This window comes from Remersonia thermophila, chromosome 1, assembly GCF_042764415.1.
Source record: "Remersonia thermophila strain ATCC 22073 chromosome 1, whole genome shotgun sequence".
Lineage (NCBI taxonomy): Eukaryota > Fungi > Ascomycota > Sordariomycetes > Sordariales > Chaetomiaceae > Remersonia > Remersonia thermophila.
In genome coordinates this window covers 4,810,915-4,836,096 of record NC_092217.1, presented here as the reverse complement: position 1 = coordinate 4,836,096, position 25,182 = coordinate 4,810,915, and the positions used below count along the sequence as shown (strand labels likewise).

The 25,182-nt window shown below is 59.5% G+C and overlaps 10 protein-coding genes and 1 non-coding gene across 11 annotated transcripts; 5 read left to right on the top strand and 6 right to left on the bottom strand.

Annotated features, from left to right (window-relative positions):
- Positions 1-671: 671 nt before the first annotated feature.
- Positions 672-1,773, top strand: VTJ83DRAFT_1334 (uncharacterized protein; the record flags this gene model as incomplete). The annotated part of the gene is made up of 2 exons (XM_071007482.1): positions 672-1,487; positions 1,570-1,773. 2 exons carry the CDS (start codon positions 672-674, stop codon positions 1,771-1,773), a joined length of 1,020 nt encoding a protein of 339 aa, XP_070870687.1.
- A 482-nt stretch (positions 1,774-2,255) lies between these two features.
- VTJ83DRAFT_1333 (uncharacterized protein) lies at positions 2,256-3,050 on the bottom strand (the record flags this gene model as incomplete). The annotated part of the gene is made up of 1 exon (XM_071007481.1): positions 2,256-3,050. One exon carries the CDS (start codon positions 3,048-3,050, stop codon positions 2,256-2,258), a length of 795 nt encoding a protein of 264 aa, XP_070870686.1.
- A 793-nt stretch (positions 3,051-3,843) lies between these two features.
- On the bottom strand, positions 3,844-4,615 carry VTJ83DRAFT_1332 (uncharacterized protein; the record flags this gene model as incomplete). The annotated part of the gene is made up of 2 exons (XM_071007480.1): positions 3,844-4,145; positions 4,225-4,615. The coding sequence occupies 2 exons, from the start codon at positions 4,613-4,615 to the stop codon at positions 3,844-3,846; spliced, it is 693 nt and encodes a 230-aa protein (XP_070870685.1).
- Positions 4,616-5,598: 983 nt separating this feature from the next.
- Positions 5,599-6,606, top strand: VTJ83DRAFT_1331 (uncharacterized protein; the record flags this gene model as incomplete). The annotated part of the gene is made up of 2 exons (XM_071007479.1): positions 5,599-5,821; positions 5,963-6,606. The coding sequence occupies 2 exons, from the start codon at positions 5,599-5,601 to the stop codon at positions 6,604-6,606; spliced, it is 867 nt and encodes a 288-aa protein (XP_070870684.1).
- A 684-nt stretch (positions 6,607-7,290) lies between these two features.
- On the top strand, positions 7,291-8,044 carry VTJ83DRAFT_1330 (uncharacterized protein; the record flags this gene model as incomplete). Its single annotated transcript, XM_071007478.1, has 4 exons — positions 7,291-7,413; positions 7,705-7,788; positions 7,904-7,940; positions 8,001-8,044. The coding sequence occupies 4 exons, from the start codon at positions 7,291-7,293 to the stop codon at positions 8,042-8,044; spliced, it is 288 nt and encodes a 95-aa protein (XP_070870683.1).
- Positions 8,045-8,762: 718 nt separating this feature from the next.
- VTJ83DRAFT_1329 (uncharacterized protein) lies at positions 8,763-10,905 on the bottom strand (the record flags this gene model as incomplete). Its single annotated transcript, XM_071007476.1, has 2 exons — positions 8,763-9,112; positions 9,300-10,905. 2 exons carry the CDS (start codon positions 10,903-10,905, stop codon positions 8,763-8,765), a joined length of 1,956 nt encoding a protein of 651 aa, XP_070870682.1.
- A 908-nt stretch (positions 10,906-11,813) lies between these two features.
- VTJ83DRAFT_1328 (uncharacterized protein) lies at positions 11,814-13,484 on the bottom strand (the record flags this gene model as incomplete). Its single annotated transcript, XM_071007475.1, has 2 exons — positions 11,814-12,793; positions 12,875-13,484. The coding sequence occupies 2 exons, from the start codon at positions 13,482-13,484 to the stop codon at positions 11,814-11,816; spliced, it is 1,590 nt and encodes a 529-aa protein (XP_070870681.1).
- A 2,932-nt stretch (positions 13,485-16,416) lies between these two features.
- Positions 16,417-17,591, bottom strand: VTJ83DRAFT_1327 (uncharacterized protein; the record flags this gene model as incomplete). Its single annotated transcript, XM_071007474.1, has 2 exons — positions 16,417-17,398; positions 17,455-17,591. The coding sequence occupies 2 exons, from the start codon at positions 17,589-17,591 to the stop codon at positions 16,417-16,419; spliced, it is 1,119 nt and encodes a 372-aa protein (XP_070870680.1).
- A 340-nt stretch (positions 17,592-17,931) lies between these two features.
- Positions 17,932-21,445, top strand: VTJ83DRAFT_1326 (uncharacterized protein; the record flags this gene model as incomplete). Its single annotated transcript, XM_071007473.1, has 2 exons — positions 17,932-21,305; positions 21,367-21,445. The coding sequence occupies 2 exons, from the start codon at positions 17,932-17,934 to the stop codon at positions 21,443-21,445; spliced, it is 3,453 nt and encodes a 1,150-aa protein (XP_070870679.1).
- Positions 21,446-21,910: 465 nt separating this feature from the next.
- VTJ83DRAFT_t10 lies at positions 21,911-21,998 on the bottom strand. Its single transcript has one exon. It is a non-coding gene; the product is annotated as a tRNA-Thr (tRNA).
- Positions 21,999-22,752: 754 nt separating this feature from the next.
- Positions 22,753-23,862, top strand: VTJ83DRAFT_1325 (uncharacterized protein; the record flags this gene model as incomplete). The annotated part of the gene is made up of 4 exons (XM_071007472.1): positions 22,753-22,880; positions 22,942-23,151; positions 23,239-23,449; positions 23,536-23,862. 4 exons carry the CDS (start codon positions 22,753-22,755, stop codon positions 23,860-23,862), a joined length of 876 nt encoding a protein of 291 aa, XP_070870678.1.
- Between the last annotated feature and the right edge of the window lie 1,320 nt (positions 23,863-25,182).

The following is a 25,182-nucleotide window of genomic DNA, read 5'->3' as shown; positions in this document are numbered from 1 at the left end:
TCGTCAGGAGGTGTCGGTGGACTTGTGAGTTGTCAAACCGACGCTTCATTGAAGCACGCGGACGACGTGGACGAATGCTTCGCGAAGTCCGGAGGGAACGGGCCCGGAGAGAAGCTTGATTTGAAGGAAGCTCTCGGGCTTGCTGCGTGTTGTCACACGGCATCGCGTCCAAAGGGGCCAATGGGTTCGGATAGGAGAACGACACATCTCGATACCACCACAAGAAGCTCCCATGGCCCCTTCAGCCAACAACAACGCCTTGGCGTCTTTTCGCTGCGACTCGATGTCGGCGTTCTGTTTGGTGTTGCGCCGCATGCGGCGGTCCAACATTTCGCCATGCCAGCGTCATCGTTTACCATTCCTTGCGTAACGTACCGTCATCGCGTCCCATCGGTTCCACGTGCCGACATGTTCCCCCGCGCGCGCGGATCGGCATGCGCCCCGGGCCGGTCCGCGACTCACGTCTTTCCTCCGCGTCCTGCACTGCACGCCTTGGTTTGGATAGTATTACGGCATCCGTTTTCCTGGGTTGCTGTCTCCTGGGAACAACAAGATTGAGCGTTGCATGAGAAAACAGTCTCTTTCTCTCTCTCTCTCCCTCTCTCTCCGAACCAGCGCAAGGCAACATAAGGAGCACCGTAGAGCCCCGGCAGGGTCCAGCACCAAGAGACATGTCACCCGAACCCCCCAAGCAGCTCCGAATCACCCTCCCCGCCAAACCAGGAGCCTCCCTCCACGTGTCCCTCTTCCCCGCGGAGCCGGCGTCTCCAGCCCCCAACCCCCTCTCCAACACCCTCGTGGTGTTCCTCAACGGCCTCCTCCTCCCCAGCGCCGCCTGGTCCGAAACCATCTCCCGCCTCGTGGCCCTCCGCCGCGCCTCCCGCCTCCCCGCGCCCTTCCTCCTCGCCTACGACCGCTACGGGCAGGGCAAATCCGACCCGGACCCCGCCGACCCCCCGGGATCCGACTACGGCCACGGGCCCCTCGACGCCGCGTCCGACCTGCAGCAGCTCCTCGAGCGGCTCGTCCGGGACCGCCACCTCCCGGGACCGCCGGGCTCGCTCCGCCTCGTCCTGGTCGGCAGCTCGATAGGCTGCGCCCTGGCCCGCCTTTACGCCTCTGCCTTTGCCTCTGCCCCTGCCGCTGCCTCGGCCCGCCCGGGCCTCGTCGCGGCGTACCTCTTTCTGGACTCCATCATGGCCAACACGGACTTCGTCTCCATCTTTCCCGACCCGGACGGCCCGGGCTTCGACAAGCGCAAGCTCCCGCGGGGGGTGACGCCGGACGACCTCCGCCGCGCCCGCCGCAGGTTCCGGCAGTACTTCCACCCGGAGGTGCCCAACAACGAGCGGCTGGACCGGCGGGGGCTGCGGGGGCTGCTGCCGCGCGCCGACGAGCCGGCGCTGCCGGACGGGCCCGGCGGGAAGGCGCCGATCTTGACGGTGGTGGGACACGACGGGGACGAGTTTGCCGAGCAGTGCGAGCGGGTGCGTGGGCCCCATGGGCAAGCAAGGCGTCGCGTGGCTGGGGCGACGGGATCGCAAGATATGCTGATGACGTCGGTGTTAGAGCTCCTTGGGCGTGTCAAAAGCCGTCATCAACGCGTACATGAACCCGGCCTGGGCTAGGTATAACGAGGGCTTGACCCATCTCACCAGTCCGCCGGGCGAGCTGAAGGTGGCCCGCGACTGCGGCCACTTTATCCAGAAGGACGACCCGGAATTCGTGGCGAACGAGATCAGCCATGTCCTCGACCGAGTAGCGCTTCTGTGAAGGATGAACCCCTGAGCAGCGCTGGTCTCACCCGGGGGCTCGTCGGCGGCGCCGAGCCATCGAGGCAAGGAACGGGAGAGGGAGGGCTATATACGCCCAGGCCTCACCGTGGACGTCATCACCATGTCAGATGGGGTATGACCCTCAACCGCTTCGAAGGCGAGGTTGCCAGACAATGCACATTCGTCTACGTATGTCCTGCATAAACGAAACCCTAAAGCTTCTCCGCGCAAAATGCCAAATCGGAATCCCAACAACGGCGCCCGATCGGCCCCCTTTCTAACATTTGCCCCTCCGAGCGACGAGGTGTGTTGTCTCCAAGCCTTCCCCCTATGCGAAACCGCGGCGTTTCCGCCCCTGCCGACCTTGGAAGCCAACAACAAAAAAGCTCAGCCAGCATAGTCTCGCCGCCGTGCTCGTCGGCTTGCGCTCCCGAGCCCCTCTTCCGACCCTCCAACGAGCCCCCGATAGACAATCCGAGCCTAGGCCGTCCAGTACCAGTTCTCCTTCGGATCGCCGAGGCACTCCCCCACCGTCACCGCCCGCAACCCACGAGCCTGAATCTCGGTGAGCATGTGCGGCACCAACGCCAGGGCCGTGTACTTAAGCGAGTCGTGGCTGAGCACCAGAAACGAGTTGCCCCAGCGCTGCGCGTCCAGGGCGTTGGAGAAGTTCTCCATGGCGCCGCCAATGCCGGAGGCGTCGTTGTGGAGGTAGTCCTTGGGGTCGACGTCAAAGTTGACCACGTGGTAGCCCATGCGCTCCGTCGCGGCGAGGCAGTCCCAGTTGCACGAGGCGTAGGGCGGGCGGAGGTAGGTCGGGGCCTTGCCGATGATGGCGAAGAGGGCCCTCTCCAGCTCGTAGATTTGGTACTCGCGCGATTCCGGGTCGAGGATGGACAGGTCGGCGTGGCCCCAGGTGTGGGAGCCGATCTGGTGGCCCGCCGCGTCCATGCGCCGGAGGACCTGGGGCCAGGGAGTGGCGTCGTCATGGATGGCTCGGGACCAGTTTTCGCCGTTGATGAAGAAGGTGGCCTTGGCACCGTGGTGGTCCAAGAGATCGAGGATGTGGTCCGTGTAGATGAATGGACCATCGTCGAAGGTCAGGGCCACGGTGCCCGGGACGGTACAGTGCTCGATGATGACGCCGCGGGGAACCGAGGTCGTTGCTCTAGCCTGAACCCTGGCTGTCAGGTTTCGGAGGGGAGCTGGGGCGGCCTTGGTGGGCCAGGCGAGGAGGCAGAGGGAGAGCAAGGCTCGAAGGGGCTTTGGGGCCATGGTGTATTATATGAGGTGTTTACAAAATGATGGGCTGCTCGGCGGATTTCTCAGATATTAACAAACAACCGCGGCAATGAATTGGTCAAGGTATGAATGCTTGCTGGACCGGTGTCGTATCTGGCGAGCCGGAGATGGCGGCGTTGGACGTGGAATTGGGAGGAGGTTCACCAAGACAACCCCTGGAGAAGAAGGCCTGCCGCCACTGCCTGAAGGGAAACGGCAGGTCGAGGAGGGCAGCGCAGCCTCAAGGTTCAGGGAAAGGCTTCCCGGGGGTTGCTGTTGCGCCTACGATGTCTCTCCGGTGTTGTCCACGATGACCGCCCTCTTGCCGTAGGCCTGTCATTCAAGCAAGACCGTGGCTACTGCCGGAATGCTTGTTTTGCGCCGTCCACGGAAGCAGGCAGGCAAATTCTCGTGGATGGAGAGCAGAGCGGAACCGAGAACGACCTGGCCTCCAGAAGAAAGGAAGCGAGCACCACGACCGGCGTGTCAACAACCCCCAGGTGCGTACCCCGCAAGGTGTTGCCGCGAAGGGGGGGCTTCCTATCTCGTATATCACATCCCCGACCGGGACCATGATGGCTTCGGATCGGTCGATTGTCAAGGCACCCGAGAAACGTCGATCAAAGAAAGGGGCATCCTTCTTGAATGAGCGCCGATAAGACAAGACGCTGGTCACCAAGGCCGAAAAAAAAAACCCCTATGGAATGCAGCAGCACGAGCGTCGGACAAGGAAGAGGGCTTGTCGGCTTCTTGATGGGCAAGCAACAAAGAAACTGTCGAGCGAGGTCTATTTGATGCTGTAGCCTCGTTGCCAGAGAAAGCCAGCGGCCCCTGCGAGGCTGAGGACGGCCCATGGAAGCTCCAGCTCGATGATGGACCAGACCCAGAGACAGCCAATGGGCGGCGCCTGTTTCATGACGGCCATGTACCCATACGTGTTGGTGATATGGATCAAGTAGCAGCCGGCCAAGGTGCCAGTCGTGAAAAAGAGGGCCTGACGAGCATAGGTCTGGTGTTTGGAGGACAGGCCTGGGATCAGGCCCGGGTTGGCAGGGTGAGGATGGAGGAAGTAGACCAGCAGCGCAAAGACTAAACAAGAGGGCAAGGCAAGAAACTCGGGTTAGCCCCGTGCCGAAAGGAGGCCGGCAGAGACAGAGAGAAGGCTTACCCAGCAAGGCCTGGACGAATCTCCGCAAGACAGCCGGCCACACAATGGCGTGGATGGAGTATTGGTGGTGCACCAGGACATCCAGGGTGAAGTGCAGCATGGCCAGGCTCATGGACCAGAGCATGGTCTCGAGGACTCGCTCTGCCGTGGGCGGCAGTCCTTCCTCCTCCTCCTCCTTACCATCATCATCATTGCTGACATCGCTCCCCTTTTCTTTGGTGCTGGCATGCTTCTTCTTCTTGTTGTTGCCAATCTCTTGCTCCCTCTTCTGGGCCTGGGCGAACAGGCCTTGCTCCTCGGCGAGCTGAAGCAGCGTCTTCTCCGTGGGGCCCGAGCGATCGGGCTGCTTGAGCTTGATGTTGGAGGGCGACTCTTTTCGTCTTCTAGCCATCGTCTTGGGTCGCTGAGTGGTCGGGGCCGTGTGACTTTTTTGGAGGGGGCGCTAGGTTACGGTACGCAGGATGGATGGGAACCTGGCTCGGCCAGTATCGGCGGCGCGCTTGTAGCTCCGGGTGTCGAGTTGGGCGCGTTTACGCAGTATTAGACCCAGGGCTCCGAGCCAGGATGGAAGACCGAGGAATCAGGGGGCGTGGGTCCGTGAGACGTGGTAACATTACGCAGTACACCTTGCCTAGGTACCGAGCTTACCGTAGGTACGTAGACAGTACGAGTACGCAGTACACGCCTCCCGACATCCTGGGACGTGACCCGTGCGACCAGCAACTCCCATAGGCAAGTAGATGGTTCCAACGTAATTACACAGCTGTGTTAAACAGCGCAATGATATTGCTTACCTCCTCTAGAAACTACAATATTGAGGCCGTTCCGAGGGAAACAAAAAAACTTGGTCAAAGCGTCTCTCTGCTGGGAAAGTTACCTACTGTGTACTGTGTGGTAGAGCGGAGAGACACCAACCACGGCGCGCCAATGACGTAATGTATTGTTGCCAAGCGTCGGGATGTAATATTACCGCCGGCTCCATCCAAAGCCCCCGGGGCGCGCGTGTCGCACGATAAAGAGAGCCAGCGACACATGCCGTCGCATGAATCCAGTGTAGCACGTGAAGCCGCGCTGCTCCCCCCCGCGGTTCTGCCGCTTGCGACCCCTCCAAGACGACCTCGAAAGGCGCATGATCAACCCCTCACCGCTGGTTTCTCCCCCCTCCCCCCCTCCTCCATCCCTCCGACAACTCCCCAAGGCGACTACTTGTACACGCTCGAGGACCGGCGAAACCACCCACACCAGGCTGCTGCCAGCAGTCCGCGGACGAACCACGAAGGCGCAGGAGAGGGCATTTGGTCGACGCACCAGCAAAGAAGAGGCACGTTCCACCAGCTCGGCGGCCTCGGCGGTTGGGACGCGAACAGCAGCAGGATGGGGTGGCTGACGACCGCCGGGGTCCTCGCCCTCGTGGTTCCGTCGCTGTACATGTACACGGCCTCGGTCGTCTCGACCCGCTTCCCGGCCCTGCGCAACAAGCGCATCTGCATCCTCATCGCCCACCCGGACGATGAAGCCATGTTCTTCTCGCCCACCGTCATGGCCCTCACCAGGCCTGGCACCGGCAACCACGTCAAGATCTTGTGTCTCAGCAGCGGTATGCGCGTGCTTCTCCTCCTCCCTCCCCTCTGAACCTCTCCCTTTGCTTGCTTGCTTGCTTGCTTGCTTGCTCGCTTGCTCGCTCGCCGCGCCGAGCCCGTTCGCTGACGAGCCATCCTCGCGTGGCGCGTGTGGGCAGGCAACGCCGACGGACTCGGGGAAACTCGCAAAAAAGAGCTCGCCAAGTCGGGCGTGATCCTCGGCCTGCGCAAGCCCGACGACGTGTTCGTCGTCGACAAGCCCGAGTTCCCCGACAGCATGACCACGACCTGGGACAAGGGCGCCATCGCGTCGCTCCTTCGCTCGGCCTTCGCCCCTCATCTCGCCCGCGCCCGCAGCTCCAACACCCCGCCGACCGCCTCCATCGACGTCCTCATCACCTTCGACGCCGGCGGCGTTTCGAGCCACCCCAACCACATCTCGCTGTACCACGGCGCCAAGGCCTTCGTCGAGGACCTGGTCGCCGGCAAGCCCGGGTGGGAGCCGCCCATCGATCTCTACACGCTCACGACGGTGCCCTTTGTGCGCAAGTACACGGGCGTCCTGGACACCCTGCCCACGCTGCTCAGCTGGGCCGTGGGCGCCGACAAGAAGGAGAAGAAGCACCCGGGAGGCCTGGTCTTCCTCAGCGGGCTGGGGGGCCAGGGGAGCGTGGCGACGGCGTGGAAGGCCATGAGGGAGGGCCACAAGAGCCAGATGGTCTGGTTCCGCTACGGCTGGATCACCCTCAGCCGCTACATGTACGTCAACGACCTCAGGCTCGAGAAGATCCGTCGCGAGTGAGCAGCGCGACGCCCGGACACAAGGGTGCCCGAGGTGCGGGAAAGGAAAGGGGGGGGGGGGGGGGGGTGAGGGCCAACGTACAAGGTAGGTCAGGCCGCGCCGGCGCAGTGAAATACGTCAACCCTTTCCATATCCGAAATATATCGTACCAACATATCGGGTTCTTGTTTGGCTCAAAAGTGGTTCCCGGACCTTTGGTTTCTTGTCCTCTTGAGCGATCGAACAGAGTGAGCGTCCTAGTTCCGCAAGACGAACCTTGTATGTTGGGGGAGGGCCGGCCTTGGCCTCTGGGAGCGGCAACTTGGAGAAAAGCCCCCTCGAGTCATGAAAAAAAAAACCATAAAGAATGCCTTCCATCTCTCTGGTGCCTGTCATCATCTGCCTGTGATTGTTGGCCCGGGCCTGCCTGCTCATTCACACGATGGATCAGCCTGGTGAGAAACGCTGACGTAACGGGTAGGCGGTGAAACCTGGCACAACCCTCGTCCCTTGATGGGCCATGGCTCCCCCCCACCAAGGCATTGGCGCTGTGTTGCGCCAGCACCTGAAGGCCTGTTGCAGCGAAACCACCACTGACACCGGCCTTTGGATTTCTCCAAGCACGCAACATCCACCCCATCCACCGGGCCAAACCTCCACCCGACAAACACCCTCAGCGGCGGATCTGGTCTTGCATTTACCGCCATGGTTGAAGCCAGAGACGAGGGTAGCACGGTTTCGGAGCCCCTCGATCTCGTGCGCCTGCTGCTCGACGAGGTGGTTTGCGTGAAGCTCCGGGGCGACCGCGAGCTCAAGGGCCGCCTTCACGTAAGCAGCTCCAACACACGCGTTCCACCCCCTCCACCCTTTCCCTTTCCCATTCCCTTTCCCTCCCCTCTCATATCCCATGGCTCTCACCTCCTCTGTCCTAGGTGGTGGTGTCCCCTCCCCCCTCCCCCCTCCCCCCGACGCCCCTCATCCTCCCATCCTTTCATTCTTCCATCCCCTCCATCCATCCATCCATCCATTCATCCATCCATTCATCCATCCATCTGCCCCGCCCTTCGGTGAGCTCCGACTAACACACGGCTCCCCATTGCCTCGGCCTCTCCCACCCAGGCCTATGACAGCCACTGCAACCTGGTGCTGGGCGATGTCGAAGAGACGGTGTACATCGTGGACGAGGACAGCGATGAGGTGAAGGTGAGAAGTGCCCCCCCCCCCCCCCCCCCCGTTGTCTATCCCGGGTTGCAACTCGGTGCCATGTCCTCCTTCTCACTCGCTCGCCCGCTCGCTTGCTCACGCCAAATCACGTCAGACCATCGGGAAAAAGTCCGAGATGCTCTTTGTGAGAGGTGAGTCGCAGCTCGGATGGCCTCGTTATCGCGGGCTGCGTTTTGCTGATGGCGGACCAGGCGACAGCGTCGTGCTGATAGCGCCGCATGCCCGGTCGTTTTGATGGGGCCGAGGGTCGTGGGGTCATGGGAACGGAGAGGGGGAGGAGAGCAGAAAACATGCTGGTAGGGAAATAATACGGCAGAGGCATGCCGACCTGCGGATCTGGTCGGCACATCTCCTGCCTGCCCGCTGGATGGAACATGAACATGGCCATCGGGTACAGCTTGGGGAGATGCCGCGGCTGGGAGGGCAAGGCGTCTGGTGCCAGGCGATGATGATGGTGGTGGTGGTGGTGGTGGGTTTGGGGGAGGGAAATGACACGGGAGCCGTCATGGAACCATCTTACAAAGCATTCCTCGCCGGTCTTTGGGCAAAGAGGGCGTTTTGTCTTTTGCTCGCCACGACCCGCGTGGGAAGGAATGGGAGAAATAGAAACCCGTCTTCCCACAACCACCTGACCTACACCGCATGACGTCGTCGAACTCTTCGAGAGGCTCGCCAAAATGTCACCTACCCTCAAAGAAGAGAGCTTCTGTGTTGTCCAACGCCCTCTTTGGCCGTTATCCGGTCCCAAACCCATTCTGATGCGCTAACAAGACATCTGGCGGACACAGAAAGAAAGAAAACATCAAGCACGGCTGTCATCTCAATCCATCCGTTCATGTAGAAAAAGCCAAAGAAAAAAAAGAAGAAAGCACAATGAAAAGAAAATCAAGAGACAAGAGAGGGAAAAAAACAAACGAATCACAAGCCTGGAACCCTCACGTCCCCGAGCGGGGTCAACCGCCCTCCTTCTCCCCAGCCTTGCCGGCAGCTTGCGCCGCGTCGGCCCCATTCCCATCGCCAGCCGTGCCCTCCGGAGCTTTTGGCATCAGCGGTTTGGAAGGGTCATAGCCGACGCTCTTGACGATCCCCAGGCCCTTGGTCCTTCCCTCGCGGAAGAGCAGGCGGTCGCCGGGCACCAGGTACTCGGGCCGCTGGACGAAGCGAAAGGCGACGGTGGCGCGGTCGCCGGTGCGGATGAAGGGGCGGTCGACGTCGATGATGGCACACGTTTGGGAGACGGGGCCGACGTGGAGCATGGCCTGGTACTTGGTCTTGATCGTGGTGGCGTGGGAGAGGATGAGGACTGTTGAGGCAGGGGGGAGGGGGGAGAGGTGTTGTTAGCGCATGGCTCATGGCTGGGTGGCCAGGCCGGCGGCATATCGAAATGGTATGTGTGTGTGTGTGTGTGTGTGTGTGTGGTGTGTGTGTGTGTGTGTGTGTGTTGGGTGGTCATGCATGATGGGGGTGGTTGGCATGAAAACAAAACGTACCTTCGGCGACAAACTCGCGATACACCTTGGGCGGCGGTCCGTCGGTTTTCGGCAGGACCACCATCCCTTTGCGAACGTCCTTCCGCCGGATTCGCCTCAAGGCGAAGGACGCCGACTGCCCGGCCGACGCCGCGGGGACGCCTATCCTCTTCCTCTCGATGGACCGGATCGACGTCTGCATGAAGCGGCCCAGCGAGTCCGGCCCGATCTGGACCTCGTCTCCGGCGTGGATGACGCCCGACTTGACGATGCCCGACACCACGGTTCCGACGTGGGGGACGCTAAAGGTGTCGTTCACGTGGAACTCGAAGGGCGCGTCGGCGTCGTAGCGGCCGTGGTGAGGGAGGATGTTGAGGAACGTCCGCACCAGGTCCAGGTTCTCCCCCGTCACGTTGGACACCTGGAAAATGGGGCAGATGCGCTGGCTGACAAACTGCGTGGCCGTGTTGATGCACTCCTCGCGGTTCTTGATGAAGATGGGTATCTTCCTGGCCCCGGGGCTCTTGAGGATGCGGGTGATTTGCGTGATGGTCTGCTCCAGGATCTGCGCCGGGCAAATGTCAATCTTGGTGATGACCACCATGATGGGCACGTTCAGCGCGAGCGCGATGCCCAGGTGCTCCTTGCTCATGCCGATGAGGCCGTTGTTGGCCGCCACCATGAGCAGGCAGTAGTTGGGGCTGCTCGACAGCAGGCCGAACACGGTGGTCCGCAGGTAGCGCTCGTGGCCCGCCAGGTCGCTAAAGGTGATGACCTTGGCGCTGCGCTTGCCAATCTCCTCCCACGACAGCTTGCGGCCGGGCGTGTCGGACAAGACCACCTCGCCCCTGGTGTCGAAGCCCATGATCTCCATGCCGACCGACGACGTGCGGCCCGTTTCGATCTCGTGCTTGTGCCGGAACAGGTTGACGCGCGCCTTGCCGCGGCCGTCGTCGAGGTCGCCCTTGACGAGCACGCCGAGCATGGAGCTCTTGCCTGCATCGACGTTGCCGACGACGGCGATGCGCGTCTCGATGACCTCCTCGGCGGCCCGGGGGGTCCGGCGCACCATGATCTTGCCGCTGCAATCGCCGTCCTTGGTCGGCGCACCGTCGAGGTCGCCGCCGACGTTCTTGGTCAGGAGCAGCTGGGTGTCGGCCCCGAGCTTTTTCGCCGCCTGCATCAACCTCTCGTAGGCCGCGTTCCACTCGTCGCGCGATAACCTCATGCTCTCGCCGCTGTTCTCGAACCCAATCTCGAACACGGTCTCGCCATGCCCCTCCTCGAGCCGTTGGTCAAGGACATCTGCCAGTTGCTGGAGGGAGTCGGCGTCGTCGCTCGGGGAAAGCAGCAGCTCTCGTAACCTCACGCGCGGTGCGGGGTTGGAAAGGTCAAGGCTGTCGAGGATGTCGTCGAGCTCGTCGTGATGTTCGAGGTCCCCCTGAGCGGACTTGGAAGCCGTGGACGTCGTAGCAGCAGCAGTAGCAGCAGCAGCAGCAGCAGCGTGTTGCTTGGAGCTGGGGTAGCGAAGCGCTTGCTGCTGCTCGACGTACTCGGCAAAGTCGCTGAGAGCGGCCTCGCCTCTCCGCCTCTCGTGCGGTAATTGCTTTGCGGGCTTGCTAGCCATGTTGGTGACTCCGTGCCGACAGCCCTGCCGGCCTTGAGCTCCGTGGAGGCGGAGGTGCTACGGAGTGTGGATGGGGGCGACACGATGACTTCACCGGATCATGAAACTTTGGAACTTGTGGCTACCAAGGCCGCCCGAGTAGCACCAAGGCGGGAGAAGACCAGCCTCACGTCGCCAAGAGGGAGAAGAAGGCTGTTGGGAGGAAGTGAGAGTCCGCCTTCAAGAATCCTCAAGGGCTTTTTATATTTACGCCCGGGCCCAAGGTGCCGATAGGTATCGATGGAGAGCTTCCAGCTTGCTCGCCGAGTGAGTCGACTCTCAGTGGAGTCATCGCGATGAACAGCTGTAGGCAAGCACCTGCAGGCTATCGATAAGCCCTAAACGTCCCCCCCCCCCCCCCCCCCCTGCCCTCCCGAGAGTCCGGGGTTGGGTATGGGGCTTGGACCCACTTCCTGTCAAGCATTCCCCGCAAAGCATGGATCACACCGAGGCCAAGGTCCGCAAGCGAGGAGTCACTAACAACCTGATAGATGGATACATACTTTGTATGTAGTCACTAAACACGGGTGAAGGAGACATTTGTTGAGCGACGCTTTGGCAAAAGGTAGGTGGCGAACTAAGTAGTGTCAACTTCGTTCCTAACCTATCTCCATCTCCATCTCGTAGCGAACAAAAAGGAAATGGATATAAAAAATGAGTAATGCTGAGTCTCCAACGTCCAGTCCATCAGACGATGCTTTTCTGTGCCATATCCAAGGGTATCTCATGCAGACCGAGATGAAGAAGAAAAGAAAAACGCCCCAAAAACCAAAGCACGCGAACCGCCGTCAAGCCGCTAGATAATCCTCAGGAAAAAAAAAAAAAAAAACACCACCTCCGACGCCGACCAGCCTGGGCTGACTCGCAATCTACACCCCCGGCATCAAGCATCTCGTTCCCGTATCCGTCGAGCTCCTCGACATGCTGTTCCTTGGCGTCGGATCCAGCGGCTCGATAACCTCATCAATCGAGCTCTCGGCAAACACCTCCTGCGAATATGCCGGCGGGCTGGGCGGCACGTCCTGGTAAATCGGCGGCGCCTCGTTGTCCCAGCTGATCCCGATCCCGGCCCTCTCCGTGAGGATCGCCCCAAAGTGCATGCGCAGGATGCGGCCCACGCCCGTGTGCGTGGCCTGGTGCGGCTTGCCCACCGGCGCCCACTCCTGCGACACCACCATCTCGATGACCAGCTGGTGCGTCACCTCGGTGCCGTCGCGGCTCTTGGTGTCGCAGGCGAACCTGGCGTTCTTGCCCAGGCAGTACTCGAGCTCAAGCTCCACCGTGCTGTCGGTCAGGCTGGCGTAGTTGCTCTTCCACCCGGAGAGGAGGGTATGCTCGCCGATGACGCGCGTCTCGGACCGCATGACGCCCTTCTTGGCCGGCGGCTCCTCGGGCGCGCCGGCGTCCCCGGACTCGCTCGGCGTCTTGGGGCTGTGCCGCCCGCAAACCGGCGCCACCGTGCGGATCGTCTCCTCGAGCTTCCAGGTCAGCTTCTTGAGCTTCCAGTACTCGATCGTGTTGACCTTGGCGTTGTGCTTGGCGATGCCGTCGAGGCGGAGGGACAGCGTGTTGCTGCCGATGGGGTGGATCACGTGCGGGTAGTGAGCGCTCGCCTTGATGTTGGTCGGAGGGAAGACCCGCACCGAGTGGTGCGGCGTCTCCGAGGCCGCTAGGCTCCGCCGGACGTCAAGGATCCGCTCGAGCCGGATGGGCGGGTGCGCGACGGCGCCCTCCCTGCTTGCCGGCACGGCCTCGGCCTTGAGCTCGTAGGCTATCGAGACCATGGGAGTGTCGAGGGTGGCGGGGAGGTGCCCCTCTAGCAGCACCGAGACAGGGAAGAAATGTTTGCCTGCGCCATGGCGTGTTAGTCGGTATCTGGATAGAGGAGGCGAGAGGGAGGAGGGGGCGCCACGGCGCTGGAGAAACCTACCTCTGCGGAGCACAAGGGGGTGCGGAAGCAGCTCCCACTTCTTCAGCTCGGTATGCTGGTGTGTGCATTCCGAGCAGTGATTGGTAAACGGCTTCTTATGCGTAACGTGAATGCTGAGCGTCGCGTTCACGGACTCGAACTCCAGAAACTCTTCCTTGACGTCCAGGAACAGCTGGCCAGAGATCAGGGCGCCGCTGCTCGTGGCCGGATCTCCGTACATGACGGCCGGCGGCGACTCGAGAGTCCATTCCAAGGTCGCCGGCGATGGGGGCCTGGCCTCCTTGCTGCAGCGACCAAAGTGCATGCCGGGGAAGGAGATCCGGTGGTGATGATGGTGAAGCCCATGTCCGTGCGACTCCAGAAAGCTGATGGGTCGCGAGTTGCTCATTGTGGCTCGTGGCGAATATGGCGGCGCGGCGGCATCGGAGTCGCGGTCGAGGCCGAACGAAGAACGTGTCGGCTTTGCACTCTTGGTGCCTTGGGCGGTACGGCCGGGGGGGTGCCGCCTCTTTCGTGTGTCGAATGCCGCCGACTTCTTGGTGAGGGAGGATACTTGATTCTCGAGAGATTGTGTCGATTGCCGGAGAAAGTCGACAACCCGATGTGGCATCTTGGTCTTTCGCGCGGTGCCGGCTCTTCCCTACCAATAGCAGGGACGCAATCGGCTAAAAGGACCCGTTCCAGAATTTCAAGTCGCCGACCACGCCACTATGGCGCAGGGCAGTGTTCGGCTTGTGTTTTTCGACGTGAATGAGTCAAGTGAGCCCTTGAGCCTCCCAAGGGCCAGGTGATCGTTCAGCTGTCACGGTTCGAGTCGATCTCGGCCCCGGATGTTTCAGCCAGCCCGGTACTGGTTGGCTTGTCGTCGAAGTAGGCCGTGAAGCTGTCGTTTCTCGACTAACACAGGCACGGCTGCTGCCCAGAACGGTAAAAAGGAAGAAGAGACAGCTAGGTACGCCAAGAGAAGTGGCAGCGGGGCTAGGTGTGTGTAAGTGATGCTCCGATGAGAAGCGCTGTCCTCGATAGCTCTCGTTCAAACCAGGTCAACACTGGACAATGGACAAAGAGGGATTGATCGGTTCCCGAGGCATCTTCACAGCAGGTTTGCCAGGAAGCTCGTCGCCCTTAAACTTTATTTTCCAAACGCACGCAGCTTCAGGGAACCTACCACGGTACCGGGAGGCTATTCCATCATGTAATGGGTGGGGTCACGGTCCAGTCCGGGAATCCACCAGCGAGCCGTCTTGGCTTTCGCCTTTCCCTAAACCGTAAGGGAGACATCATCCGAGCGGCAGCTCTGCTCCTCTCGCCTCCAACTCCGTGGTTCACGAGACACCCCTCATGCCCCCCTGGTGGATGGGGCATCTCCGTTGGTGTAGGTGCTTGCGCCAGTGGGTGTGGATTCGCGGAGTCCTGCTCCTTCGCGGGGACTGCACTAACGTTAGGAGACTGGGGAAACGGGTACAGACACAGTACGTCGCCTGCCTCGCCAAACATGGAACCCAAGTTTCCGCCGCCTTGATGGCCTGGGAGCGGGCGAGCTGCCCTTGGAGAAAGAGAGCAACCAGAAGCCTATGCTGAAAGATGGTTCCCCGTCAGAAAGGTCGATCGGTATGCAGAGTGATACGATGATCAACTGTTGGACCAAGGTCAGCAGGCCCTGAACCTCCCATGCCCAGCCATTTCAGCATTCCATCCGAGCCTCTTGGGTGTTTGCTGTTCGGGGTTCCAGCCTGGAACCCAGCCCACCCAAAGCTGGCACGCTGGTCTTGATGTTTCTAGACCTTTTTCTCTGTTTTTTAGGCTCATTGCCCCGCAATGCCAGCCCGTCCGGGATCAATGGTGGTCAAACGGCGGCCAGCGCCAAGCCCATGCTGGAGATCACATGGTCTGGGTCCCGCTTGGGTCTCCACGAAACCGGTACTGACAGCAACTTTTTTTTTTTTTTTTCCTTTCGGTCAGGCCATCCACACCCTCGGCATAGAAAGCCCTGGAAACAAAAATGGTTACGTAGCGGTTTGGAGAAGTTTTCACCAACAGCAAAAGCCGAGTCAGGCGAGCCCCGGGGTTCTTGGCCCGAGCTGGCTGCTACCGTCGCTCTGGTTACAAATTTTCTGCTTTACATACATACGTATAGTAACCGGTCAAGTGGGTTGAGAGATGGACGGGCAGGCCAGCCTGAAGGCAGCCTCCATCTTCCATCGCGGCTCACGCCACCGCCATCTGAGGCTCGCAGACAGGTTAGAACAGACGATGGCTCCCGGGCGCTCAACTGGCGCCCAGCACAGAGCATACTCTGTGTTATTACCACATCAGGTTGTCATAACTGTAAAATCCCATCTCAGCTCCAACATAGCACCCTGAGGAGCTTCGGCGAGGCCCGATGTGAGCTAGTGTAACGTGGTGGTCGATCAGCCCTAACTTCACAGTACTATACACGCCGTAGGCTGTTCCACTGGGCTCCATCGGATGTGTCAATATTGTGGCGCACCTCTCTCGCAACCGACCCCCTGGATTCTGCAACACAAAGCACATTCCCTCATGGGCAAAATTTCCACCTCAAGCCCTTGGCACACACGGCTCATGGCAGCATCGTCCTCGGAGATGGCGTTTTCCTAGGCCCATGGTGCTGGGTCTCATGCGCTGTCATCTCACAGGTCATACGCCAGGGTACCCACACCGCGAAATGCTCTTCGCTTTCAAACCACCCCTGATCTGCTACCAAGCGTGATTGGGCGCCAACACCTCCGATGTTGCATCCGCAGGCCAATCGAAAGACCTCTACGCCCACGTGCCGGTACTGACGCATGGCTTAGCTGTCCATCATCAGCGTCTGCACGAGAATACAGCAACCCCTATGCACTCTCTAGCTCGCGCCATCGGAGGCGGATCTGCTTTCACGAAAGCCACACGCCTTGGCGGGATACCCGTCCAAACAATACCGATCCCCCAAGCATAAGGAGACATGACCATATCATGACGAAATCCAACCAGGAGCGCTGCCTTGGCTCTCCAGGTGCTCAAAGAACCCAAGAGCAAGACATGGCGCCACCTACCCCACTTCAGCACAGGTCCGTCCAAGGCCGCCCCGGTCCATCGACTCAGCAGTTCACCAAGATGCCACGTCGGCCGAGCCCGACAATCTACTGTGTACATACATAGAGGATCCCGAAACTTCGGCATCTGGTTGATGAACAGGGTGTCGGGCACCGAGCAGCGGGCCGTCCGGATCGGCTGGGCCCATCGGAAGAACATCCGAGGACCCATTTGTGACCCGTGCCCTGACCAGGGACAAGTTCCGGGCAAAACCCGTTGCGATGACACCTTGGACGAAAAAAAAAAAAAAAAAAAACTTCGCTTTTCGCTTTGAAGTTGAACCCCGCGGCTAGGATCGGCTTTACAGGTTTTCCGTAGTTTCGCACGCCTCCGGGATGGTTGAGATTCACAAGCCGGATCCTTCAGAGGAGGCCACCACATCGAGCTTGTTTTCAATCGCCATAGCAACTCCCTCATCTTGCGGTGGCCATGCCAAAACGCCGAGGCTAAATCTCGAGGCGCTTCGCTGCTCTCCAGAGCGACCAAGGCAGCTTCCAACTGCTCTTGACACTAAAAGGATCAAAGTTGGCGCTTTCCAGGCGCGTCAAGTAATCACCCGCCGCGACGGCCTCCAATAACACGCCAAAGCCCCTCCGGACGTCCGCCGCCGTGTCTTCTTCGCCGCCGTGCAGCGCGCCCGCGGCATGCGCATGCTCGGGCTCCTCCTGGTGCTCGTAGTCGTGCCCTGGGGCCTTTCCGGCCCGCAGGTTCTTGAGCATTTCGCGCGCCGTGATGAGGTGGTCGTTGGCTCGCGTCGCCACTTGGAAAACGGCATCCTGCAGACCCTCGGCGTTCGGCCCGTACCGAAACACGTCCTCTTCTTTCAAGCCCACCTCTGCCATGACGTCGAGCGGGAGAAGCAGCGCGGGGCCCCTGGTGCTCCCAACGCCCTGGCCGGCCGGGCCGCGGATCTGCTGAGACGGCGCCGCAAGGACGGGAATGCCTCGAAGCGTCGCGACGATGCCGCATGCCTTGCCGATGTGGCTTGCCAGGTGGTCCATGTGCACCGATTGAAGAGGCATCGCCCCCAAGGTCATGTACATCAGCGTGGCGTAGGTGTTTTCCGAGTAGTCTTCCAGCGAGGCCAGCGTCGGGAACGGCTTGTTCTCCATGTGCCTCTCCCGGGTGCTGATCAGGCGGAGGAGCCAGAACTTGAGAGAGCCGACGCTGCCGCCACCCGTTCGTGCGGTGAGGCTCTGGATGGCATTGTGCAGGAGGATGGAGATGGGCTCTCGCGGCGGCGTGCCGGCGAAGACGTTGTTGATCGTGTCGCGCCAGAATTGCATCCGGAAGCGACCGATGGCTGGGTTTGAAACGGTCTCTGGTAACCGAGCAAGCTCCAGGTTCAGCGTCCGCAGGGCATCGTAGGCGTCCCGCCCTGACGAAGGCACAAAGTGCCGGATGAGGTAGGCATCGTAGTCGCCGTGCCTGAGCAGAAGTCAGCGACATGTCCAAGAAGCCGTCCAAGTGAGCAAGAAGCGGACCTGAGCTGGTTCAGACAGTACTGGCGTGCCTGGTTCACGTCGTCTGCGCCATGTTTTGTCGAGACTCCGCGGCGGAGGCGGTGGGCTCGCCGATGCGCCCGCTTGACGCCGTTTCCAACGGTCCGGAGGGAATACATAAAGACGGACTATGACCACACCAGCGCCATCTTCATGCTGTCCAGCTGAGGTTGTTTCACCGGCCGGCGGCGCAACCGGAAAAATGATGCCATTGGCGAAACCCAAACCCCAATGACGACGGGGGTGGGTCCTGCTTCTCTGCCCCACTATAATTTTATGGCATGTCGCGAAATCACATGACGTTCGCGACTCCAGTTTCGCGCTCGTCGCGTCTCTCTCTCCCGGCCGCTTCCCTGGTTAGCAGCCCAACTCGGCACATCGGCCTTCGGACGCGGAGGCCGCGGGCATATTCGGCGTGCATAGTTGCCATGAATCCAGGCACAACAGACGCAAACCACAATGGACGTCTCCGGAATTGATGGGCCTCCCAGCAAAAGGCGCCGCTTCTTCGCAGACTCGAGCGACGACATCATCGATGAGGCCCATGCCGACCCTCCGGTTTCGAGATCCGCCCACGACGCTGACGACGAGAACTTGCCAGTCTTCAGCGACGCCCCAAGCTCCCCGTTTCCGGCAAAGACGCCCGTGGCTTCGTCGCATCCAAGCCCCGCCCCCATCGCGATCACCGATCCGAGTCCTCGCGAAGATGGCCCCAACCAAGCAGGCTTCGACCGGGAAATGTTCCAGAGTTTCGTCGGCACGAGCGTTCCCCCAAACGTCATCGCGGTCCTCGAGGAACACTGCGGGAGTGACATGAACAGGGCGGTCAACATGTACTTTGACGGCACCTGGAAGAAGCTGAAACGAAAGCCGCCTGGCCTCCGCCCTCCAGCGGCTCCAGCGGCTCCTGCAAGCTCCTCGGCCACGCCGGCACGGAGAACGGCCAATGAAACCGCCTCCCGCGCTCCGACCTCCCGGCTGTACGCTATTCCAGAATCGAGGTACATCGGTGCCTTCGGCGTCGAGGGGTGGACGACGCGGAGCGGCTTCAACCTCTTGAAGCACGGCGATCCCGTTCGGATCGAAAGGCAAAAGATCCAGGTTCCCAAACCATCCTTGGGGAAACCCGGCCCGCGGGTCAGCGCCGCCGCAGCCAAAAGAGTTGATGTGATTGTCCGGTTCACCGACCTTGCTGGGAGGGAAATCGGCCGCCTCGCGAAAGAGACGGCAAGCTGGGTATCGGCCCTGATGGACCAGAAGATTTGCAAATTCGAAGGAACCTGTGTTTATGCCCCTGAGCGGCTTCGCACCAACGAAACGGTTTTTCTTCAACTTCGATGCTCGTTGTTGCGGACGGCGTTCCTCAGCCGGGGCTTCCAGGCTTCTGACAACAGGGCCGCTGGCCGCTTCGAGGAGGCCGAGACATCCGAGGAGAGAGACCTCCGCCTGAGGCAGATTGCCCTCGTCAAGCTCTTCCAAGAGATCGGTCTCTTTCCCACGCGAGGCAACGCAGCGGCAGCCAAGAGCCAGCGGGACCGATTGCTCCACGCGGCCGAGATGGCCGAAACCAAAGAGGCCGAGAAAACGAAAGCCCAAGCTGTCGATGACTCCGCCGCTTCGCCCTCCTCGGAGGAGAACGAAGAAGGCCAGGAACTTGAGCAGGACCACCTCGATGCTCTCTACAAAAAGGCCCAGTCGTTCGACTTCAACACCCCCGAGGCAGAACCTGCCGACACATTCGCCTTTTCCCTCCGTCCCTATCAGAAGCAAGCGCTCCACTGGATGATGGCGAAGGAGAAGGACGCGAAAGACCAGACCCGGGAGGAGTCGATGCATCCCTTGTGGGAGGAATATGCCTGGCCGACCAAGGATCACGACGACAAGCCCCTTCCGGAGCATCCTAACCAGCCGCTGTTTTACGTCAATCCATACTCTGGAGAGCTATCGCTAGAGTTCCCACGACAAGAGCAACACTGCCTCGGCGGCATCCTGGCCGACGAGATGGGTCTGGGAAAAACCATCCAGATGCTCAGCCTCATCCACACGCACCGGTCCGGCGTGGCTCTCGAAGCTCAACGAGCCGCTCACTCCATGTCGACAGTCAGCCAACTCCCGCGGCTCCCAATGATCCGTAGGCGCGATGGCACCGTCGATGCCCCGTGCACAACGCTCGTTATAGCTCCCATGTCCCTCCTCGCGCAGTGGCAGAGCGAGGCCGAGAACGCATCTCACGAGGGCACCTTGCGAACCATGGTCTACTACGGCACCGAAAAGAACGTGGATCTTCCGACAATCTGCTGCGAAGCGAACGCTGCCAACGCCCCGGATGTTGTCATCACTAGCTACGGCGTCGTGCTCTCCGAGTTCACCCAGATAGCATCTGGGAATGGCAACAGGGGCGGAACCCGCGGCATATTCTCGGTCAACTTCTTTCGCGTCATCCTGGATGAAGCCCATCAGATCAAGAATCGGCAATCCAAGACCGCCAGGGCTTGCTACGAAATTGCGGCTCGCCATCGCTGGGCCTTGACGGGAACTCCGATCGTCAACAGGCTCGAAGATCTCTTTAGCCTCGTCAGGTTCCTGAGGGTCGAGCCGTGGAACAATTTTTCTTACTGGAGGACCTTCATCACGGTTCCCTTCGAATCCAAGGACTACATGCGCGCCTTGGACGTCGTCCAAACCGTCCTGGAGCCCCTCGTCATGCGGCGGACGAAAGACATGAAGACCCCGGATGGAGCTCCTCTGGTCGCTCTCCCGCCAAAGACGGTCGAGATCGTCGACATTGAGCTTTCCAAGGAAGAGCGCGATGTCTACAATTACATCTTCATGAGGGCCAAAAGAACGTTTTTCGCCAACGTCGAGGCCGGCACCGTCATGAAGGCCTTCACCAGCATTTTCGCCCAGATTCTCCGGCTCCGGCAGTCCTGTTGCCATCCGCTCCTGGTCCGAAACCAAGAAGTGGTGGCGGAAGAAGAAGAGGCCGGCGCCCTTGCGGACGCCGCAGCCGGGCTTGCTGATGACATGGACCTCCAGTCCCTGATCGAGAGGTTCGCTGCCGCCACGGATGACGGGAAAGATGCCAATGTCTTCGGCGCCCATGTCCTGAGCCAGATTCGTGACGAGGCTCTGAACGAGTGCCCTATCTGCGCCGAGGAGCCGATGATCAACCAAACCGTCACTGGTTGCTGGCATTCTGCATGCAAAAACTGCATCCTGGAATACATCCGGCACCAAACCGACAAGCACGAGGTGCCTCGCTGCTGGCAGTGTCGCCAGGCGATCAACTCTCGCGACTTGTTCGAGGTGGTGCGGTACGACGACGACCCGGACGCTCCCCCGCCCAGCCAGGCCCCACGCATCATGCTCCAGCGGATCGGCATCGGCAGCTCTTCTGCCAAGGTCGTCGCCCTGATCAACCACCTTCGCGACCTTCGCAGGGAGAACCCAACCATCAAGTCGGTCGTGTTTAGCCAGTTCACTTCGTTCCTCAGCCTCATCGAACCCGCCCTCGACCGCGCCAACATCCACTTTGTGCGATTGGACGGGACAATGGCGCAGAAGGCACGCGCCGCGGTCCTGGATGAGTTTCGCGAGTCGAAAAAGTTTACGGTCCTCCTCCTTAGCCTGAAGGCCGGCGGCGTCGGCCTCAACTTGACGAGCGCTCAAAGGGTCTACATGATGGACCCATGGTGGAGCTTCGCGGTGGAGGCACAAGCCATCGACAGAGTTCACCGAATGGGCCAGGAAAACGAAGTCAAGATTTACCGGTTCATCGTCAAGGATAGTGTCGAGCAGAGAATGCTCAAGATCCAGGACCGCAAGAAGTTCATGTGAGTCGTTCCCGAGCCTTCCTTCAGGAGGTGGGAGAGCAGTGTGTTGACAGTTGTGTAGTGCGACGTCCCTGGGCATGATGTCCGATGAAGAGAAGAAGTTGCAGCGCATTGAGGATATCAAGGAACTCCTCAGCTAACGGACACCGCCTCGGGGTGAGCTAACTATTCAGAGAATATGCAAGGGGAACATCCGGTGGCGAGCAACAGCTTGCCCCTGGTTCGGCTTGGGGGAACGAGCCATCACGTCTATGGCATCTGGATCGCATGCATGCATGAAGCCGGACTGAGGATCGGCCCGCGGAAGACGGGCCCGCAACAAGGGAGAGCTATCCATCCTTGCTTCTGTCATCCATCCTAGTAGCCAGTACACGCCTCCCTTCCCCTCCAATATCCCCGCGGCGCGTGCATTCGCAGTGCTGAGCTTGGCCCCCTCATATCGATCAACATGCTCTAAACAACCGCATTTACCAAAGCTCCAATAGACATCTGGCTGCTGCTACATTTCCGCCATGGACCAGGGAAAGCCCTCGAAAGCAAATTGGAAAAGGAGACGTCGGGCGGGGTCTGAGACAGGGGCAAAAAAAGGTTCACTTGACGGTCGATGCCCACACCCGGAATTGAACCGGGAATCTCCCCATGGAGTTCGCGATGGATACGAGTGGGACGCCATAACCATTAGGCCATGCGGGCTTGCTTCGGTGACGGCGGTTTGCGGGCGGATCCGGTGGGGAAATACGGAGCGCAGCCGCTGCTGCCGCCGCCGGCGTGGATCAAGACTACGTTGTTATTCACCCATCAGATGCTTTTACTACGGGTAGTTAGGAGCAGCGTTAAACCGGCCCTCTCATTCCGAGGGAGCATGTCACTTGGTGGGAATCCCTTGTTGGCTGGCGCGTGTAGCGATACGAGCTCGGCCCTTCCTCGCGGCCCCTGGTGTGGGAGAATGGTTGCGAGCTCGCCCTTTGTCCCGGCGTGTGTTGAGCAGCAACGAATGGCATTGGTGTCATCCATCTCGTCCAGGACGTGCGAGTCTTGGAGCCAGGCACTTTCTTCCTGAGTAGCTCCGGCAATGACGGGAACTTACTACAGAGCAACGGATGTGCACGTCGAGTGTTTGGTTGAGCCTGTCCCTCGGGTTCCAGTATTGCCGGGTCCTCTCGCATGTTATCAACCCGGCACCATGTCACCTCATCCAGCAGCAATGCGCAATCCGGCTGATTTAGCCTTGGTAATACCCATCCCAGGCTTCACCGGCGGAGTGGCCAATGCCGTCACTCTCCGAGCAGAACACCACGTTTCCTCTTGGTCGACATTCAGAGATGGCAGTATTTTCTCACACCCGGCAGTCTTTTCAGTAGGATATCAATCTTGGTGTTATGTGGGCGAGTTGAACTTGCTGGCGACCATTGTTTGAAATTTCTGATCCGGATCTTCTTCTCTCCGTATGACGATGGCTAGCGTTACCTGCCAACCCGGTCTGTCCTGTCATAACAAAGGGGATGTTGTGGCCTCGGTGAACTACTACAACGACCCGGGCGACGGCTCACTGCCTGAGCCTGTTTATGTCCAGGGGTGGGATATGTCTTTCCAATTCACCAAGCCGTGCTGGATGGCTGACTGTGCCGAACAACAGGAGCACCGTGACCAACAATAGAGCAACTATTCCCAAGACCGTGACGGTCACAGACATCACCGGGCTAGAAGACACGTTTACGCTTGACAAGAACGGGTTCCAGCTTGTCCGCCACGTGTTTAATCAAAGGTGTCAAGCGGACGGATTCCGCAACAAAGCCGCAGTCGAAGCAGAGTATTACCCGGCGATGGTGCGGCTGTTGAAAAATGTGTACGTGTCACGTCCCTGCTTCGAGGAGAAAAACAAAAGACGATTCTCCATCCACAAGAACCCCACTGACCTGCTCATCGCAACCAGCACTGGGGCGTCACGCGTCTACATTTTCGACGGAAAGGTTCGCTGCGGTCCTACGAACTGGCACGGCCTCGGCCCAGGCAATCGAACCAAGCCAGGCCCGATCTTACGGGCACATATCGACCAGTCGTACGAGGGTGCCGAGTCCCTGCTGCGGTTGCTGTTGCCAGAGGAGGCCGAGGCGCTGTTGGAGAGGAGGTGGCAGATCATCAACGTAGGCTCATTCATTCCCTTGAAGTCGCAACTGGTTCTTACTAGCCAATAATCTGTTGTTTGCTCACCACAATCAACGCTTAATAGGCCTGGCGTCCAATCAAGCCCGTCCGCAAGGACCCCCTGGCCGTGGCAGATGCCACAACAGTGTCAGAGGAGGATCTCGTGCCCGCGCGAGTCATCTACCCGGACCACGAGCGGGAGACGTGGACTGTCAAGCCCTCGGTAGCTCATCGATGGTACTTCAAGTATGCGCAGCAGCCCGACGAGGTCTTGCTGTTCAAGTGTTATGACTCCTCAAGCACGGTCGCACGCAGAGCACCGCACACGGCGTTCGAGGACTCGCGCCACGCTGATGAGCCGTGGAGGGAGAGCATTGAAATCCGGTGCATGGTGTTTTACGACGCAGAATGAATGGCTCGGTTCGTCTTCTGTGTGACAACCGCTTCGGGAATACAAAATCATTTGGTATATTCTAGTGAATCAAGCTGTTTCGAGGCTATCGGGCGATGGGATGGGCTATAACCGCCCGTCTCGGACAAGAAGCATATTTCTCGTGTGGAAATGCTTTTTCTGTATCGAGTGGGCCTTGTCTAGGACCAGCAGACTGTGTTAGGAACTGGTACATCAAATCGTGACAGACGGTAGTTGGCTTAGAGCACGGTCGACTATGTATTCAAGATCCAGAATTTCGTGAATAATCCTATGCCCTGGTGCTCCTGTTGGTGGTTAGTGTCTTGCCTCCCGATCTCTTCTTCACACACTTCAAACCATCCAAGTAACCTGGTCAGGATAATTGATGTTAATCACCGAATCCATAGGCACAGCTTTATTTCTGGATAACAAATATACCTCCAGACCCATGTGTACATATGAGGGGCCATGTGGCAGTTAACTGATGAACCTCTAGTGTCTCGATCTGGCGTCTGTATCCACAATCTACTCGACCGCTCGACTTACGGCGAGAGTCGACTCCAAGGCACCCACGACCTGAATTCACTGAGAGATCATTCTGACCTCGGTTGGTGATGGCTGACACATTAAATGATCCACAACTGGAGTCCAGATAGGACAGTGGCATGGTGCAGAGGCCATGCTGTCACGGTCATTCTGTCGCTGTCGAGGGATTTATCTGTCTGTCTCTCCAAAAGGGCGGATGGGTGCATTGGCAACCACGGCGCAGAGCTTTTTGCCGTATTGTTGGCTCTGTTGGAGACACCAACCACCAAGCTCGGGATTTACCGAGGGGGCCTTGAGTTAACAGAGACCTCAATACACTGAAACCAATATTAAACGAGTCGGCATCTTGAAGACTATTCATGCATCTCGGCAAACACGAGAGGCTTGTGAACGATAAACTCGTCCATGGTCCATTGGTTGCTCGAACTTCTCTGTAGAACTCCAAAATCAAAAGAAGAAAGCCAGTTGAGTAGGAAGTCCCCAAAGAAATGCCGAGGATTGGAACTATAGAGCAAGATGGAAGACATCTAGGTGACACTTCAGTTACAGAAAGGTTTGCAGCAAATTAACCTCATAAACCCCAAACATGGGCCTCGGTCCCGTATTAAAAGCCGATTCCTTTTATACTACAGACCCTGACTTACTGGTGAGATATTGGCTGGTCGATAATGGCGATCGAGGTGCTTCTAGGCAGCCCAACCTCCTCTCCCCAGTTACGTTTACTGCGCACACCCTCCAAGGCATCTTAGGAGGTACACCTATGTTCTAGTCACA